Genomic DNA, 18,987 nt, shown 5'->3' on the forward strand with positions numbered 1-18,987 from the left:
AGGGGGGCCAGTGGATGGGTGGGAGATTGAAGAGGAAGTGGGTGGTTGCCCCCTAAGCTAAGGGACGCTCCACACCCCCACTCCCTGGGGGGTGTCAGCCAGGGACAAGTCTCCCATCCCAGGTGCCCTGGAGGCCACTCCAGTCTTGCCACATTGATGCCTTCATCCCCAGACCCTGGGGAATCACACACCTAGAGCTATAGGGGGCTCAAACCTGCTGGGATTCATGCCACACCCCAGGACTTCAGTTTTTCTGTCTGCACAGTGGGGGTGTGGTCAGAACAGCACCGGCCCGTGGAGCGCCAGGAGGACACACGTGCACACAGACCGCCAGCCAGCCGTGATTCTGCCGCCTCCGGACCTAGGGTCCTGGCAAGGTCAGAAAGCCCTGGCCTCGGGCAGCCCCGACACCACATGACCGAGGTGTGGCCGGGGTTCAGGTGGGTGGGGCCCAGGGTGGGGCTGCTCTGGACTCGACTGAGGAGGTCCAGGGTGGCCTGGCTCGCTGTTGCCTGCCCCAGAGGCTCCCCTGCCAGGGCCCCTCCCTGCCTGCTGTAGCCCCGGGGCACACAGCCAGGCACAGCCAAGGAGGCCAGGCCAGAGCAGCGGCTGCTACTGTGTTCAGCGGTCACCGCCGCCCGCACTTCTTGCCCCCGGTACCCGCATGTGCCTCCGCGTGCTTCTGCCTGCAAAGGTGTATCTGGGCCAGGCAGCCCCAGCCTCTATCCTTCCTCCCTAGAGCCTGACACCATGAGTTGGAAATAAAGCATTTTTAATTGAGCCCCCGGAGGGCAGGAACATCCATCCCAATGCCCCAGGCAGGTCTCTAAGCACCAAACACGTGAGAATTGTTCCCCTCAGCCCCAGAGCCTCCCTCGCATGGGAACCCCTTCCTCCTTTTCACTGGGCCCATCCTGGACCCCGCACCCCCACTCACACCCACAACCAGCTTCCCATGCTTTGTTTCAATAAATAACCCCAAAAACAAAGCTCGGGGCAGGGGACCCGGTCTAGCACTGAGCTCCAAACAGGCAGAGCGGACTTTGTGCCGAACGTCAGAACTCCCAAGGGTAGAAGATTGAAATCAGGGTCAAAATACGCACGAAAAGTCAGAGACGGCTTCTGAGCTGGGAGCAGGTCCCTTCAGGCTAGGGTTGAACGTCGTCCCCAGGGTGCTGGCCCCAGAGTCACAGCAAACTCCATTCCATACCACACAGCAACAATTGTCTCCCTGGTGTTTCTACCATCGGATGCTCTGGGTTCTTGTCTGACTCTGAGTTCTGGAAAGGGGAGGAGAAAGGGGGCCCAGACACCTGGGGAGGGGGCTGTCTGGAGAACAAGGAGGGGCAAAACTTCCTGGGGTCAGAGGAGTCTGGAGGGAGGCGGGAAAGCGAGGCCCTGGCCCAGGTCACTGCCGGACCCTGCCCCGGCGGGTGCGGAGGGGACCTGAGGCCCGGGCCTGTGCCTGTGCCACCTCACTCATCTCCCTGCGGATGTCACCAAGTGCTGTCGCCGGGGACTCCAGCAGCCTCTGAAAGAGGCTGGGTCGTCCGGCCGGTGGCTCCCGGCACTGGAAGGTGACGGCTGTGCCGGCATCAGCCTTCATCTCTCTGGAGAAGCCGTCAGAGGAACCATCAAAGCAGCGGCCAATGGCGATCTCCTTGGCCAGCCGTGGACTCTGGTCAGTGACAGTGTAGACGCCGTAGTTGTGGCCCAGAGGGTCTAGGGGGGCCAGCATGGAGAAGGCAGCTGGGTCCTCCGCGGGCACCGGCGGAGGGTGCCGGGCCAGGTAATCCCGAAGGAGCCCGTTGACGGCCACGCGCCGGCAGCTGCCCTGGGGCATAATGGTCACCAGCGTCCTGTCCACCTGCCGCTGGTCGAACAGCATCCCGCTGCACTTGAACTCCACGCAGGCTGCCGAGGTGCCCGGACGCTCGGGGTCTCGCACGCTCCGGGCATCCCGAAGTCCGTAGAGCTGGCCGCGGGTGCGCGGGTGGCTGCCCCCTGCGTTGTGGGAGCGGACCATGTACTCCTGGGGACCCTGGATCTTCACCTTGAGGAAGCAGGCCCGGAACTCCTGCGGGTTGGGCCACCAGGCCAGGAGATCGCCAGTCCAGGAGGCGGGCGTGCCCTCTCGGAAGGGGACCACGTTGTACTCGTACCTGTCCGCCTCCACCCTGGCGAAGCGGAAGTGGCTGGAGGTCACCGGGGCCCCCTGGCATTCCCGCAGGCTGCGCCACGGGTACACAGGCCCATTGGCCTCGGCGGGGTCACCTGGCCTGGGCTTGGCGAGGTTGATGCGGAAGCCGTTACGCTTGAAGGCGGGATCGTCGTGGTCCGTCCGACGGTACCCCAGCCTGTCCAGGTAGGGCTGGGTGACGCCCACGGTGGCCGGGAGTGGGCGGGGCAGGGAAGGGGCCGGCTCCAGCTCCTCGCCGCCCAGGGTGGCGGTGACCAGGGCGGTGTAGGCGTCCGGCCGGTCGGCGTCGCAGAAGGCAGGGAGGCAGGCGCCATTGGGGCCGGTGACCGCGCTGTCAAAGCGGCCCCAGGCGCGGGGGTTGGCGGAGAAGCCGGGGGCGGGCTCCAGGTTGACCAGCGTGACCACCACACCCTCCACCTGCTCGCTGGGGGTGAACTTGTCGTTGGCGTAGGCGCGCACCTTCACGAAGCAGCGGCGGCGCTCAGGCACGTCCAGGTTGAACAGGCGCCGCTCCCGGATCTCCACGTTGCCCACCAGGAAGACGCGCTCCTCCCGGCGCACCCGGGAGCCCGAGGACCCCTCGCGCCGGAAGCCGCTCTCCTCCTCCCACAAACCGGTCTCGGGGTTCAGCGACCACAGCTTGAGGGCCTCCACGTGGCCCGGCATGTGGATCTGGCTGGCGGCCACCCGCACGGCCACCGGCCCCACCTGCAGCTGCTCCGCGGAGCCGGGCGCACGGAGGTCCACGGAGAACATGCCGTAGGTGCGCAGCGGAGCCAGCTCGCCGTCGCTGTCCATGAAGCGCAGGTCACTGGGGGCGGACGCCGCCGAGGTGAGGTCTCGGGGGTCCACGAACGTCACCCGGGCCTCCACAGGCCCCGAGTAGGGTTTGCCGTCGGCTCTGCGGAAAGCGCCAGAAGGCAGGACCAGCTCGCCCAGGGGCGCCTCATCTTCCAGCTCGCCCAGGGGGATCGTGTTGCTCTGGCTGGCATCTAAAATGACCGGGGCTTTCTTCCGCATGGCCTTGACCTCGTGGTACACGCCGGCACCTCGAGGGTCAAAAGGCAAGACCCGGACAGCATCCATGAACTCACCGCTGGGGTCCACAAAAGTCACCACCAGCCGCTGGGTGGAGGGCGGCACCTCAATAGTAAAGTCGCCCTGGTAGGCGGTGAAGCCGATGGGCTCCTGGCCCAGCAGAATCCTGGCGAAGCGTAGCGGCTCCCTGGAGTCAGCAGCCACAACACGGCCCCGGACCAGCCCCCGAGGGGGCAGACACTTCTGGCAGCCACACTCTGCCACCACCTTCACTGGGAGGATGTAGCCAGGGCAGTGGATCTCCCTTCTCTCCAGACGGCGCACAGAGCAGCAGCGGGAGCTGGCGTCCCCGCAGCGGGGGCGGGAGCCTGCCAGGCTGGGGCAGCGGGTGTCAGGGCAGAGGCCCACATCCAGGTAGGTAGGGCCACTACCTGGCTGACCACAGTCCTCAGGGAGCTTGATCAGGTACTCTCGGGGCCGGGGGTCACAGGCTGGCTGGCCTGGGGCTAGGGACAAAGAAAACATGCAGTTCAGGGCAGGGAGGAGGACTTCATGGAGGCCAAGGCTGGGGGCTCTGTCTGCAGTCAAGGACTCCACCTAAGGGACAGGGGCCTGCCAAGGGTAAGGACTGAAGGTTGGTGCTCAGAGTGGTCTGGGGGCTCAGTGGAGGCCTAGGATTGGATCAGTCTGAAGTGGGGGCTCCATTTGGGGTTGAGCTTAGCTACAGTCCGGGTTCCGTTTGGGTGAAGGCTTGCTCAGGGCTGTGGCCAAGGACACTCACCAAGTACAGTGAGCCGGGCAGCGCCCGAGCGCACGGCACCCGCCTCGTTCCATGCCTTGCAGTGGTAGATGCCAGCCTGGTCTGGGCGCAGCCCCCGGAGCTCCAGGTGGGCCCCGTACCCGTGAGCTCGCCTGTCCAGCAGGGTCCCATTGTGGAACCTGGATGGCAGGTGAGCGACACCATAGGACTCAGTGGGAGAGGCTGTGTCGGCCCCCAGTCTGCAGGCTGGGGAGCTGCAGAGAGGCTTTGCCAAAGTCAGCCTCCTCCCCAGCAAGACTGGCCCCATTCAGCCTCCTTGGTAGTCCCTCTCGCACCCAATTCATTCGCTGTTAACGCTTTCCCCACTCTCCAGATGGGAAACCACATAACAACATGAAATTGAATCTAACCCCAAAGCCGCAGAAGATGCCCTTGAGCCCGGGGCGGGCGCTCACCAGGAGTATTTCTTGGGCATGGGGGTCCCGGAGGCTTTGCAGCAGAAGGTCACATTCTGGCCAGCCTCTCGCACTCGGGACTCAGGGTGTTTCACCAGGTATGGCTTCTCTGGGGTCAAAGGTGGTAAAGATCAGAGCTTCTCCCACTCACCCTTCCTAGGAGCAACATCTCCATCCTCTCCTTTCTCCCAGAAATGCCGACTCACTCTGCGCCTTCGCCAATGACTGTGTCACATCTTATTTCTTCCTCCCTTGACTTCGAGTGCTAGAACTTCCTCCCCAGATCCTCAGCCCCTTCATGCCCCATGTTGCAAGGGTGCTTACCCAACTTATCAAGAATGATGGTGACCACAGAGATGGATCCATTGGCCTGGGCCTGGGCCTCCCCTGCAGAGAAGCCATCCATCTGGGCCCTGATGTTGGCGCGGCTGTCAGCACAGACACCAGGCACCCGGAAGGTTCCGTGAGCATCGCTGGTGGCCACAGTGCCAGGCTGGTCTCGCAGGGAGAGCCTGGCTCCTGGCAGCGGTTGCCCAGATGGGGTGACCACTGAGCCCAGGAGGATGTGGTCCGGGCACTCACAGGTGTCAAGGCTGCACCCTGGGGGATATGGAGAGGAAGCAGGACAGAGAAGCCTCCACACTCCCTCCTGAGGAGGGCTTTCCATTCAATCAGTCACTCAACAAATATGCCTGGGGCCCCCCCATAATAAGGTGCCTCTCAGAGGCCTCAGCATGGCCCTGCTTGAAGCAGTGCCTAGTGTAAAGGGGAGATGGGCTGAGTGGTCAGGGCTGGGCCAGGGGGTAGGAACTGGGATCCAGAGACGTAGGGAAGAGGTCCTATAGGAGGGGACAGGAGAGATGAGTCTCAAAATATGGCACTGCCCTTTCCAGCAGAAGAGAAAATGTCTGGACAGGGGCTGGGGGCCCAGTAAGGGGCTGGATCTTGGGCTGAGAACAACTGCCCCCCTTCCCAATCCTGCGGTTTCTCCATAAAATGGAAAATTCCACTGGAAACTTCAGGGCACAGGCGCCGGGAGGGCAGAGCCAGGCGCGATGGGGTGGGGACCCCAACGCCCCATTGGCCACCATGTGCCCCCACCCTGTGACGGGCTCCCCGGAGCAGTCTCCAGGCCGTGTTTGTGGAGCCCAGGCGCTAGCGGAATTTCCAGTCTCCTCCTGGCTTGCCCGGTGTCTGGCCCCGGGAGGGCCTAGGCATCATGTCTGCCAGGCTGTGAGCGGGTGTCTGTGTGGGCGTGGGGGACCGGGGGGGCTGCAAATGCCATGCACGTGTGCACCCTGAGTGCATGAACTGACTTCTGTTTCCCCACGGAGACATCTGTACAGTCTGGAATGCACACAGGGGAAGCACCCTCTCCTATCTGCCCATGTCTGCCTGCACAAGAGCCCCCTGGCATCCACCTGTCCAGATGTGCATAGTTACCAGTGCTCCTTGGGCCCAGGAGGGAAGGAAGGGCCAGTCTCCACCTGGCTCCAGAGTTTGGGTCCTCCAGGCACCGCCCCCGCACCAGGCCCCGCCCTTCACAGCCCCTCCCACGAGGCCCCGCCCCCAACTAGCTCCTCCCCTCTAGGCATCGCTCAGGAGAGGCACCGCCTCTCTACATCCAGGCCCCGCCTCTAACTCCACCCTCTCTCCCAGGCTGAGCCCCTAACCTCCCCTCCCTCCCCTTTGTACAGGGCCCCCGCCTCCAGACCCCGCCCCTCCTACCTGGACACCGAGGCCGCACGCACTTCTGCGCCTCCAGAGGACGCCCGGGACATGCGTCCCCAGCGGGGCTTGGGCAGTGGCGGCGGCGCAAGCGACGGCCTGGCCCACAGCTCCCCGAGCAGGGACCCCACGGGCCCCACGCGCCCCACGAGGCTTCTGCGGAAGGCAGGGACGGAGATCAGGTGGCAGCCCTCCCCAGGAACCGCGCCTCTGGGTAACCTGGGACTAAAGGACCCTTCTTCCCCAACCCCCTTACATGCGTTCATCCTAAGGCGGACACTCCAGAGAGCAGATCTGCCATCGCCCCCACCCATGCTCCCCTAGGCGCGCCTGTCGAAGACATAGCTTAGGTACCGACCCACCTCCCCACCCCCGCATAAGGTCCCGGGGATCAGTCCTGCTCTTCTCCCTGCATCCTGCACACATTTGGGCTCAAGACACGCCACAGAACTGAGCTCTTACAGATGCTCAAATGAGGGCAGCGGGAGGGAGATGCGTTCCAGGGGGCCGGACATGGGTCCTGACCCGCTGGGCCTCCTGAGGGTGCACCTGGGCCCCGCGCTGTTCCCAGCGCCTCTCTTCAAAAGCCCCGCCCTGCCTGGCCCCGCCCCCTGACGTGGTCTTACGCCTAAGGGTCCCCCAGCTCTTCCCAGCCACGCCCACACCCACACGGTCCTGCCCCTCCCAGCCCCACCCACCCACGACGCTTCCCGGCGTTTGCCAGCCCCGCCCGTTCCAAGCCCCGCCCCCGTCATCCAGCCCCGCCCTCACCTAGTGGGCAGCGGAAGCGCACGTGGTAGTTGGAGCAGCGGCGGCCACGTGGTTGCTCGCGATTGAGGCACCAGAAGCCGCGCGTGGGGTTCAAGTGCACGCGCTCGCCGACGGCGGACGGCAGGGCCCAGTCCGTGGTGCGCGCTTCCAGCGCCATCGGTCGCGGGCACACGCGCGCTGGCCCGTAGTAGAAGCGGATGGCGGCCAGGCTCTCGAAGTCGCCGTCGCCTCCGGGGTGGTCCACGTTGAACCAGGACGTCCACTCGCTGGCCTCTGCAGGCACCGCACGCGCTGGGACCGGGGCGACGGCCTGTAGGCCCCCATGCGTGCGTGCAAAGGCCTTACCTGCTGTCTCAGCCCCCTCCCCCGGTAGGCACCGGCTAGCCGAGCGCGCCCACGACCCGAGCCAGCGGCCTGAAACAAGCAGGGCAGACTGGGTTCCCCGCGACCCGTTCTGCCGCCCAGGGCCTGACCTGGTCCATCCCGGTGCGCTGAGCTCTTGCCTCTGTCTGACCGGCCTCTCAGATCTTGAACTTGGGGCATCACCTCCAGGGGCTGTCATGTCCGGGGACCAGGACGGCGCTGGGCCCTTCGCCCAATGTGTGCCCTCTCCTCACACGACTCCAGTAGCCCAAGCCCCCCACCCCCAACAAGCCCGCAGCAGAGACGGGACTCCGAGGCAGGCTAACTCACCTTCCCAGTCCTCCAGGGCTGGTGAGGGCTGGCCAGGGTACACGGACCGTCTTTCCAGACCCAATGCAGTCGCCGTTGGCTCCTCGGTGGGGGTGGCGTCTGTGGGTGAGGAGTGGGGAGAAGGAAGCACGCTGCTACTGATGGTGATGGCTGGGAGCCTCCTTTTAGGCAAGGTGCAGCCATGATCATCCCCTTTTTTTTTTTTTTTTTTTGAGACGGAATCTCCCTCTGTCACCCAGGCTGGAGTGCAGTGGCACGGTCTCGGTTCACTGCAGGCTCTGCCTCCTGGGTTCAAGTGATTCTCACGCCTCAGCCTCCTGAGTAGCTGGGATTACAGGCAGGCGCCACCAGGCCCAGCTAATTTTTATATTTTTAGTAGAGATGGGGTTTCACCATGTTGGCCAGGTTGGTCTCGAACTCCTAACCTCAGGTAATCCGCCCGCCTCGGCCTCCCAAAGTGCTGGGATTACAGGCGTGAGCCACCGTGCCTTGCCCTTGATCCCCATTTTAACAGGAGGGAAAACTGAGGCTCTGAGAGGCCAGAACCCAGCTCTAGCCCCAAGGGCTGCCATACACTCTCCTCCAGCGCGCTGCCCATGACCACTACCAGGCTCCCAAAGCCAGGTACCTCTGACCTAGCCCTAATCCCCCGGCTGGGGAAGTCCAAGTACCACCCAGTTCCGCTAGGCCGGAGTCTCCCTCCCACTGTGTTCAGCTGCCGCGAGATAATCAAGTTCAGCCGGCGGTGCCTCTGGTCTCAGGCTGGGCTCCCCCTCATCCACTTGGCCTGCTGGAAGTCCCTCCCTTAGTCTATCTTCCATCCCTGTACTAGAGTCCGAGCTGGCGGGAAGTCCTTGGAATCTAGACTGGCTTCTCCAAGATAGGAGCTGTCCAAGATAATCCCGGCAGAGTGATGAGGTCAGACAAGCCCCTTCCTTCTGGGCGCCTCAGTCTCCTCACTTGAGAAGTGTGCCCGTCCCCCGCCCCACTGAGTGTTCCAGGCATGGGCATTTCTTTCTCCAGCGGTTGGAGTGAGTGGGTGTGTGGGAGTTAGGTGGGAGGGGCCAGTTCCGACCCCTTCGGTCTAGGGTGGGATACCTGGCCGGTGATTCAGAGTCCAAACCCCGGGAGGAACCCTAGGTTCTTATCCACACTCCCGGCTTAGCCAAGGAAGAGAATGGATGAGGCCCGCTCCGCGCCCCAGGTGGTCGCGGGGATCCGACTGGTGAAGGGGACCTAATCCCTGGGGAAGCGCGTGGGTCCCTGGGTTCTCTCCCCGAGTGCGGCTTCACGCAAGGCCGGCTGCCAGGCCTTCGGGAGCCTCAGGGGCTGGGCGCGGGGGCTGGAGGTGCCTCACCTCGGGCCCCGGCCAGGTGCGCGGCGACGACACAGAGACAGAGCAGTGGCAGCAGCGACGCCATGGCCGGCGCAGAGCGTCCGAGGGAGGGTCCGGGCTCCGCGGCTTGCTCGGGTCCAACTCCGGCGGGTCTGGCGGCCGCTGGGACTGAGGGTGGGGGCGGGATGCGACCGCAGATCCCGCCCTGGCCACGCCCCATTCAGGCCACGCCCCCTGGCCCTGGGTGACCGGCGCTCGAGCAACCCCTCTGGGTCGCCCCCCTTGGTGCGTCCGGCTGTGCCTCCGTCCTCAGGCTGGCCTGGGTTCCCCGTGGCCTGCTGGAACTCCCTCCCCGAGCCCACTCCGTCCTCCAAGCTGCATCCCAAGCTCCCTGAAGGAAGTGTCACTTGGAATCCAGCCTCAAGCTGCTCCGACCCGCTTTAGGTGGCTGGAAGTCCTCTCTCGCGTCTGACTTCGATCCCATAGGCTTTAGGCCACCCCCAAGCAGTCTGGGAGTCCCACCCTGAATCTACCCTCCATTCTTCTGGCTCGAGTTTTCTTTCTTCCTTTTAATTTGTAGAGTCGGGGTCTTGCTATGTTGCCCAGGCTGGTCTCAAACTCCTGGCCTTAAGCGATCCTCCAGCCTCAGCCTCCCAAAGTGCTGAGATTACAGGCGGGAGCCACCGCCCCCAGCCCTAGCTCAAGTTTTCTAGGAGGCCAGTGGGAAGTCCCACTCCACCGCCCTTCTCATGCTCCCCGCCTTGGATCACCTAGGGACCGTGTGAAGTCCCTCTTCGAGTGTGCCCACCCCGCAGCGGACCCGGTGCACAAAGGAGGCGGAGGCGAGGCGGCGGTGGTGGGAGGGCTCTTTATTGGCGAGGGTCCCAGCGGTGTGGGCGCGGGTGGCGGTCACAGTGCCGCGACGCAGTCGGTGCCCGTGTATCCCGGCAGGCGCAGAGCGAACTTGCGGCGCACGTCGTCGGGCACGAACCTGCCGGCCACGAAGTGGTGGCGCCCGGAGAAGCGGCCGGCGCAGCGCTTGGGCGCCGCGAGAGACACCAGCACGTCAGGCCGCAGCCCGTCCTCCGAATCGCTGCCGGTCTCTGCGTCCCAGCCTGAGGGAGGAGGGTCCGGGGGGATTGGGAACTGGCAGGGTGGCCCGCCCTCAGCCTAGAGTCCATCCTGTCCCTGCCTCCCCTCCTCTCCCCTCCAACACTGAGCCTCTGCCCTCAGACCAGAGTCCTGCTGCCCCACCCCCACTTCCCCTCCCCCATCAGACCCCCATCTGGCACATGGGTCCTGGTGAGACTTGTCTCCCCCTAGAACTCTGCCTCTGCCCACAGACAAGTCTCTCCCAGTCCTTGGAGGTGTTTCCCTCCCAATCAGACCAGAGCTTCTGCACTCAGACTTTTCTGCTTCTGCTGCTATCCTACTATTCAATTGCCCTCCACCATCTGACCCAGCCTCTGTCTTCAGTCACCCAGGCTGGAGGGCAATGGTGCAATCTCGGCTCACTGCAACCTCTGCCTCCCGGGTTCAAGCAATTCTCCTGTCTCAGCCTCCCGAGTAGCTGGGACTACAGGCACACGCCACCATGCACAGCTAATTTTTGTATATTTAGTAGAGATGGAGTTTCACCATATTGGCCAGGCAGGTCTCGAACTCCTGACCTTGTGATCTGCCCACCTCAGCCTCCCAAAGTGCTAGGATTATGGGCGTGAGCCACCGTGCCCAGCCTGTTTGTTTTTAAGATACAGTCTCTCTCTATTGCCCAGGCTGGAGTGCAGTGGCACGATCTCAGCTCACTGCAACCTCCGCCTCCCGCGTTCAAGTGATTCTCCTGCCTCAGCCTCCCAAGTAGCTAGGACTACAGGCGTGCACCACTACACCCAGCAAATGTTTGTATTTTGTAGAGACTGGGTTTCGCCATGTTGGCCAGGTTGGTCTGGAACTCCTGACCTCAGGTGACCCGCCCACCTCGACCTCCCAAAGTGCTGGGATTACAGGTGTGACCCCTGCGCCTAGCCTCCGTCACCTCTTGAATGAGCCTCCACTTTCCACCTAGGAGCCTTGCCTTCTCTCCTATCTCTGACTTGATTCTGGGGCCACTCACCAGAAGACACTGGATCCTCCCTCAGACTTTAATCCTTCTCCGACCCTAGCCACCACCCTCAGACTAGAGGTTCCTAACCATCCCCTCTGACCTGACAGAGCCACCCTCTCTGTCCTAGGCCGAGCCTGCAGCCTCCCCACTCAGATCAGACAGCACACCTCCTCCTGTGGCATGCCCCTGCTCTGTGCCCCTGCTCTGTGGCACCCTGCTGGGATGTCCTTGGGATCCCGAGAGCCAGGGGACATCCCCCGGAGTCCAGCCACCCCCACGGAGGGTCCGGCTGGCCAGCGGCTGTTTGTTCCGTCTGCCTGTCGCCTAATGGTTCCAACAGGCGTGGGGCGGCAGCCAGGGCGGGCGCGGCCTTTGCCGAGTGAGCTCACGTCTGCCCAGGCGACTGGGCCAGGGGTGGGCAGAGGGCATATGGGCTGGGCACTGGGGTGGAGGAAGGAGGAGACCTGGGGTCAGCTGGGGTGGCAGCCTCGATCTTCCCCATCAGAGGGATGGGTGTGACCCTTAGCCTCAGCCGAGTGTGGGTCCATCCAAGCTGGGGAGATTGAGGTTCAGACAGGCAGGGGAGACCAGGAGCCGGGGCACAGGGGCCTCCACCCAAGCCCCCCAGGCCCCAATGTGCCCCCCTCTGCCCAGCATGCCTGAGGGGATGTCCAGGCTCACGAGGGGGATGGACAGCAGCTTGAGCGTGGCCAGCGCGCGGGTGCAGGGGCCCCCGACCTCGCCCGGCTCCACGCCGGGGCCCAGCACGGCGTCCACTACCAGCCCGTAGGCTTCATTAATGAGCTGCACCTGGGGAAGGCAGGCACGGTCAGGGCAGCCCAGGGCCACTGCACACCGTGTCCCCCTCGCTTGCCGCCCGGCGCTGACCTCAGCGGGCAGGTAGCTCAGGAAGGGGATGTCCATCTTCTCGCACTGGGTGGTCAGGTCCCGATGCAGCAGGTCCAGCGAGCGTGTGGGGTAGAAGATAGTGGGTTCGTACTCCTAGGGGTGGGGGAAGAGGGGGTCAGGGCTGGAGGCCCTCCCAGGCTCCCCTGACCTGGTCACCAGCACCAGACCCTGCCTGGGAAAAGCACTGGGCATATTCTATAAGGTGGCCCTGCGTCGATGTCCCCCCGGGAAGCTATCAAAAGAAGGCAGTGATTTCCGCAGGGGCAGGGACTTTGGGAGGTCGAAGGGGTCCTTGCTACTTACAAACACCCGCAGGTGCCGGGCACAGACCAGCCCCACTGCCCCGTTCTGCTCTGGGCCGCACACGACCAGCACCGTCCTCTGCTTCCGGGAAAGAGCAGGCAACGGGAACGCCTGGTGGTGGGGGACACAGCAAAGGCACAGGCACAGTCCAGATTCCTCCTTGCCTGGAGAGGAAACTGAGGCCCGGAGTAGGGGAAGGGATGGGGCTTGGGCCTGGAGGCAACAAGATACGACAGGAGGTGAGGTGTTCTGGATGAGGGGCTGGGCCTCCTGGGGCCTCAGTTTCCCCATCGGAGATGCAGAGGCCTGGTCTCAGGCTCTGCCAGGTCGGTGCAGGAAAAACGTGCATCCAGCCACTGCCCGTCGCCTGGAGTGCGGTTTGTTTATTCTCCGCCTGAGTTGCAGACATTCTTCCACCTTTCTCACCGCGGGCCCGCCCCCGCCCATGTTTCCAGACCTCAGTCCCTCCCCGAGGCCGCGGAGTAGGGGAGCCCAACCTTAGCCAAGATGCCCTGGGGCCTCTCTGTCTCTCTCTGTGTCTCTCTTTATCTCTCAGATTCTCCGTGTCTCTGTCTCTCTGTATGTCTCTGGCTCTCTTCATGTCTCTCTCCCCACCTGTCTCTGGCTGTTTGTGTATCTCTCAGACTCTCTGTGTCTCTGTCTGTCTGTCTGTGTCTCTCTCCATCTGTCTCTGGCCGTCTCTGTGTCTGTCTGTATCTCTCAGACTCTCTGTGTCTCTGTCTCTCTGTATGTCTCTGGCTCTCTTTGTGTCTCTGTCTCTCTCCATCTGTCTCTGGCGGTCTCTGTGTCTGTATCTCTCAGACTCTAGTGTCGCTGTCTCTCTGTATGTCTCTGGCTCTCTCCATTTGTCTCTCTCTGTATGTCTCCCTCTCTCCATTTGTCTCTGGCTCTCTGTATCTCTCTGTATCTGTCTCTCTCTGTCTCTGTATCTCTGTCTCTCTCCGTCTCTGTATCTCTGTCTCTCTCCATCTGTCTCTGGCCATCTCTGTGTCTCTCTGTATCTCTCAGACTCTGTCTCTCCAGGCATTTCAGCCCCAGCCCTGCCCTGATTCTGTGTGGCCCCAGCCCCTTCTCCTCTCCCAGACTCAGTGTGGCGTTTATCAAATGCGATGACAGTGCTACCGCCTGACAGGCACACTGGGTGTCTCCTGAGCCCCAGCTGTACTTTCAGCTCCAACCACACAGACAGCAGATTACTCCCCTTTCAAGTATCCTCCCCAAGGGCTTAGCGCAGTCCTGATCTGCCATGAACGTGCCTGCGATCCCAGCCACGCCAGGCCCAGAGCCCAAGACCCAAGACTGGGACCGAGGGGCTTCTGGACAGACAAGGGGCTTTCAGTACAAAAACCAGACGGTTGGCCACTGAGCGCCAGGCGAGCGGTGACTACTGGGTTTCTTTCTGGGGTTTTGATTTTTCTTCTCCTTTGGGCACCTCACCCGGGATCTATTTCATTTGGAAACACAAACATTTAAGTCCACATGAAGAAAAACACTGAGTTTTTAAAAAGTATACCATGGCAATAAGAAGAAAAAGAGGAGTGAGATGGGGGAGACTGGGGAGGAGGAGGAGGACAGGGAGGAGGTAGGGGAAGTGGGAAGGAGGAAGGAGAACAGGAGGAGGGGGAGGAGGAGGGAGAGGAAGGAGAAAGGAGAGGAGAAAGGGGCGGAAGGGGAGGAGGAGGGAGAGAGAAAGGAGGAAGAGGAGGGCAAGAGGAGGGGGCCGGAGGAGGAGGAAGGAGGAGAAAGGCGAGGGGGGTGAGGAGGGTGGGGGAGGAAGAGGAGGCAGTCACGCTACAGCCTTGACTGTATGGGACACTTTTCTGAGGCATTCTCGTTTAGGGACTGACTCGTCAGTACCATTTATTATCCTGTTGCAGAGGAGGAAACTGATGCCCAGCACAGCTGGCTGCACGGTGAAGCACTCCATAGTATGATTACTGCTATCACCCTTGTGTCATCCTCCTGGCCCCTCGAGGTGTGGGGGGTTACTCCAGAGCCAGACACACCTGGGTTGCAGCTCTGCTTCCATCCCCCTGTGACCCAGGGAAGGCCCCTCGCCACCTCTGAGCTTCAGTTTCCCCATCTGCAGAACGGGGTTGTTCAGGGGTGTTCAGATCGCGGGAGCAGATGTCCCTGGTGCCCAAGACCCAGGAGGTGGCAAAAGCAGGCGGGTCACATGTGCAGGAGGGGTCTGCACTTCCAGGGTCACGGCACTGTCCCTGCAATAACCTCTGCCCTGGCCTTCTCTGATACCAGGGGTCTCAGGTCCCCGTATGGCCTGTACCAGCCATAAGCCTCTCTGGGCCTCAGTTTACCCATCAGGCTGGGGTAGGCCCAAGCAAAAAGGGGGTTCTTGAGGGCTGGACCACCCAGGTCACAGGAGTCATGCAGCTCAGGAGAGTTGGCCGTCTAGTTGGAGTCAGGGTTGGGGGTCAGGGGTCAGGTACCTTGGTCACAGCCACGGCACTAGCATGACCGCACAGCTCCACGAGCTGCTGCCGCCCAAAGCGATAATCCTCCAGCAGCTCCCGCTCCAGGGCGGCTGCCTCCGCGGTGCTGGGGACAGAGTAGGATGGGTCACTCAGAGACACACAGAGACAGAGACAGCCTCAGATGGAGCCAGAAATGCTCCGCCAAGCTTCTGAACCCGGTCCCAAAGCCACCCTCCCACCCCGTACCCCCAAGTAGCGTCTGCAGCCTTGAGCTGGGGGATGCCTGCCCTCAGTTTCACCGTGCGACGCACGGGTTGAATCGAGGCTTGGCGGGCCGCGGTGTGGGAGCCAAAGCCCGAGGCGCGGGCGCCCTCTGGTGGCAGAAGATGCGCTGGCAAGCGCACGTTGGTTCTACTGCTCCAAAGCGTGGGACACGGAACCGGACCAAGACGTCCCCAGCTCCCAAGGCGGAGGGAACCAAGAAAGGGGAATGGAGCATGAAGGACTTCGATGGGGGCGATAGGCTGATTTCAGGCAGTGGGAGCCACTGAACAAGCTTCAGGACGCTGAAAGGGGCGGACAGGACTGAGGGCATCTGGGGTCCATGGGTTTTTAAGGCTACAGAGTTTGATGGCACACTAAGCGGGGTGGCCTTGAGGCCTGGGGCTATGAGACCCTTTGGTGACCGATTTTCAGGGGCAGTGACATAATTAGATTATTTGTGGCCAGGCCGGGCGCGGTGCCTCACATCTGTAATCCCAGCACTTCAGGAGGATGAGGCGGGTGAATCACTTGAGTTCAGGAGTTCCAGACCAGCCTGCCCAACATGGTGAAACCCTGTCTCTACTAAAAATACAAAAAATTAGCTAGGGATGGTGGTGGGCGCCTGCAGTACCAGCTACTCAGGAGGCTGAGGCTTGAACCCGGAGAATCGCTTGAACCCAGGAGGCAGAGGTTGCAGTGAGCCGAAATTGTGCCACTGCACTCCAGCCCGGGTGACAGAGACTCCATCTCCAAAAAAAAAAAAAGGTTATTTGTTGCCAGAAAATGGGGCTACTTAGCTTGAGATGAAGCTCTGCCATCCACTTCACTGAGTGACTGGGGTCTGTCTCCACCTCTCGGAGCAAAACTGAATATTCGGGTGAGCTACACAATTGGTGGGACTAGGCTGGGCGTGGTGGTGGACACCTGTAATCCCAGTGACTTAGGGGACTGAGGCAGGAGGATCACTTGAATCTGGGAGGTGGAGGCTGCAGTGAGCTATGATCACGCCACTGCACTCTAGCCTGGGCGACAGAACAAGACCTTGTCTCTAAAATAATAATAAAAAAACACAAACATAAATAAAAAGAGCCAGGCCTAGAAAAGTTGGAAAAACAACTAATGATTCAGAGAAGCGGAGTGGCTTGCCCAGGATCATGCAGGAAGCAAGTCGGGAAACTGGGTCTTTCCCCCTTGGTGTCTGAAACTGGGTCTTTCCCCCTTGGTGTCTCCAGAGCCACAGGACATGAACAAAGACATAGAGCCAGACCTACAGATGGTAGATGTTTGGGGGGATGAATCCTGAGGTTCTTTCCTTCAACTCTCTGGTGGGAGATGTCTGCCCTCTGGCCAATTTTGCAGCATGATAAGGCCGGGTAGGCAGAGTGCAGGAGAACGAGGACTGCTATGGGATGGGAGTCAGCGAGGGCTTCCTGGAGGAGGAGGCCTGGAACATCGTGGGAGGTAATGCAGGGGCAAGAATAGCAAAAGCCAAGACCCTGGGGTGGGGAGGAGCCTGGTATGTTCAAGGGGCAGAAGGGAGGCTGAAGCAGAGTGATCAAGGGGACAGGGCAGGCAGGGCCTCAAATGCCAGACTGAGGAACATGGTGAGGAGGACACTTCGGGGGTCCACACATAAAGAGGGAGACAGAGACTCAGGGCAGGAAAGTCACATGCCCTGGGACACCCCAGTAAACAGAGCCAAATTCAAACCTCAGCCTGTTTGCAGCTGACATAGGATGAAATTGACAGACGGGGTGGGGAAAAGGAGCTCATGGTGAACTCAGAGTCCCCCGGGCAGGCCAGTGCAGCTCCCAGGAAAGCACATAGGAGAAGGTGCGTTTGCATTCGGGGTGAGGAATTTGGCAGGCTGGGAACATGGCTCATTCCTCCACCTCCATCTTGTGACAGCTCTGACTGCCGCCCCCGCAGGAGGGTGCGGGGAGGAAGTAGAGGGCGGGAGGGTGATGCATTCCTCTTCTATCCCAAAGCTTTGGCCTCTAGCAGCCACTTGGAACATTCTCTTCCTGCCTAACTGGTCATTAGAATGATAATGGGGGCTCTGTGGGCAGAGGGTCGTCCAGGTTAGGAACCTGGGGGTGGGGCGCAGCAGCAGCTGTGGGGTGGGGGTGGGAGGCTGCGTGGGAATTGGAGCCTGGTGAAGGAGGGTGGCAGGCAGGGCAGGTCCATTCTGCTGTTGTGGGATTCTGGGGGTGTTCAGTGGTGCCTTTTGCTCCCCCTAGTCTCAGTCGCCAGATGAGAGAGGCTTCAAAGCCCCAAGGATTTCCCCGTCAGACCCAGAAGGCCTGAAGTGGCCTGGGTCCAAAGGGAACTGGGCCTGACACTCCCCAAATGCTTCCAGGAGGGGGCTTTCTGGGAGGTGAAACCTCAGGCCAGGGTGCCCATGCCACATTCACCCTGCTCTCAGTCCTACCTGCTTCTCTCCACCTCACACCTCTGCCCACCAGACCATCACAGGGGATCACCTGGCCGCACACAGCAGCCTCCTGCCCCCAAAACTCAACATGAGCCTGGGGGGCTTTGAAAACTTGAACACCAGATTGCATCACCGGGTCCCAAACTTGCTGATGGCTCCCGAGGGCTCTGGGAACATTCAAACTCCAAACTCCTCACCATGCCTAAGAGGCCCTTCTGTGTCTCCAGCCTCGTCAGCCGGTTCCCCACTACGTTCTGGTTCCTACCCACCCCGAGAGCCCCCTCACTCCCCTCACTTAGCACTTGAGGCCCCCACACCAGGTGAAGTCACGGCTCCAGCTCCTAGAACACTCTTCCCTAGACTGAGTCTGGACATTGGCTGAGGGAACACGTGCCCTGCTAGGTGGGCAGTGGGCAGGAGCTGTTGGACACACCTGGTTCACAGTGAGGTCAACAGCCTTGCCTGGGGTCCCATGTCACAAAGGCTGAGGAGGATGAGGTGAGAGTCACAGCTACGGTGCCAGTTCTAGATCCCAAACTCACCAACCTCTGGCAAACAGCCCCTGTGTTCCAAATCTGCTCTAGCCATGACTGCCTTCCCCAGGCCTGTTTCCTCCTCTGGACAAAGGGAGGGGGTAGCATTTGAGCTAAGCTCAGCTCTTCCCATGTCGGGAGAGATGGAGAGGGGGGGTGGGTCACGGTTGGGGTTCGGTGGGGGAGTGACCAGCGCTGCTGATGAATCATTCATGAGGGGCTGGGCTGCCCTGGAGGCAGTTTCCCCAGCAACGCGGCTTAGTGTCTCCAGCAAGATGCCATGCGGGTCTTGGATTCCCGGGATTCCCAGGCCCGTCTTGGCCATATCCCTGCCTCCGGTTCCCCACCATGGTCATGCCTCTGCCGTTGAACCTCCATCCCGGCTGTGCCCGTCTCCAGTCCCCGGACCCCATTCTGTCCCAGCTATGCCCCTGCCTCCGGTCCTACGGGCTGCTCCTGGCCCCATGCGAGCCACGCCCGTCTCCAGCGTCCCTCTCCCCAGCTGACCTGAGGAAACGCCGCTCCTCGGGCGCCTCCGACGGGTCTGGGCCGGCTGCGCTGCTCATGGCTGAGGTGAGCCGGGGCGCCGGGCGCTGCCGCTACCGCCACCGCCTTTTAAGCGCATCCGTGGAAGAAGGCAGCACCCCCTCTTCTCCTCCCTCCCGCCCACCCTGCGTGCCCGCCACTCAAGAAGCGCCGCTAAGGCGCTGCGCGTCACCATTGGTCGGTGGACTCAGACGGACTTAACCCTTTCGTGCCAGGAGCCCACAGCAGAGCCACCTGGCCAATCTTGGTTGCCTCCCCCGACTTAGTTTCCCTGCAGATATCCCCGTGTCTCTGAGCTTCCCTCTCAGGAAGCGAGGAGCCCCTCCGCAGCCAAATACCCTCGCCATGCCTACAATTGGCAGGACTGCACAGGGTATGGTGGCTCACGCCTGTAATCGCAGTGACGCGGGAGGCTGAGGCGGGAGGATCACTTGCATCCAGGAGGTCAAGGCTCCCCCTA

The 18,987-nt window shown here is 61.8% G+C and overlaps 2 protein-coding genes across 4 annotated transcripts; both read right to left on the bottom strand.

Moving 5' to 3' along the window:
- Positions 1 to 755: 755 nt before the first annotated feature.
- CILP2 (cartilage intermediate layer protein 2) lies at positions 756 to 9,162 on the bottom strand. Of its 2 annotated transcripts, none has more exons than XM_030821849.1 (8): positions 9,003 to 9,145; positions 7,646 to 7,744; positions 6,953 to 7,225; positions 6,182 to 6,337; positions 4,778 to 5,053; positions 4,454 to 4,562; positions 4,020 to 4,177; positions 756 to 3,744 (listed from the first exon to the last, which is right to left on the bottom strand). In XM_030821849.1, the coding sequence occupies exons 1-8, from the start codon at positions 9,064 to 9,066 to the stop codon at positions 1,409 to 1,411; spliced, it is 3,471 nt and encodes a 1,156-aa protein (XP_030677709.1). In that variant the 5' UTR covers positions 9,067 to 9,145; the 3' UTR covers positions 756 to 1,408. The 2 variants fall into 2 exon arrangements, with proteins under 2 accessions (XP_030677709.1, XP_030677708.1); XM_030821848.1 differs by having other exon boundaries at positions 758 to 3,744; positions 6,953 to 7,243; positions 9,003 to 9,162.
- A 668-nt stretch (positions 9,163 to 9,830) lies between these two features.
- On the bottom strand, positions 9,831 to 18,622 carry YJEFN3 (YjeF N-terminal domain containing 3). 2 transcript variants are annotated; one of them, XM_003275855.2, is made up of 6 exons: positions 18,489 to 18,622; positions 14,766 to 14,874; positions 12,298 to 12,408; positions 11,974 to 12,087; positions 11,745 to 11,895; positions 9,831 to 10,096 (listed from the first exon to the last, which is right to left on the bottom strand). In XM_003275855.2, exons 1-6 carry the CDS (start codon positions 18,545 to 18,547, stop codon positions 9,891 to 9,893), a joined length of 750 nt encoding a protein of 249 aa, XP_003275903.1. In that variant the 5' UTR covers positions 18,548 to 18,622; the 3' UTR covers positions 9,831 to 9,890. The 2 variants fall into 2 exon arrangements, with proteins under 2 accessions (XP_003275903.1, XP_012365016.1); XM_012509562.2 differs by lacking the exons at positions 14,766 to 14,874; positions 18,489 to 18,622 and having other exon boundaries at positions 12,298 to 12,881.
- Between the last annotated feature and the right edge of the window lie 365 nt (positions 18,623 to 18,987).

The sequence above is a fragment of the Nomascus leucogenys genome, chromosome 10 (assembly GCF_006542625.1).
Source record: "Nomascus leucogenys isolate Asia chromosome 10, Asia_NLE_v1, whole genome shotgun sequence".
Lineage (NCBI taxonomy): Eukaryota > Metazoa > Chordata > Mammalia > Primates > Hylobatidae > Nomascus > Nomascus leucogenys.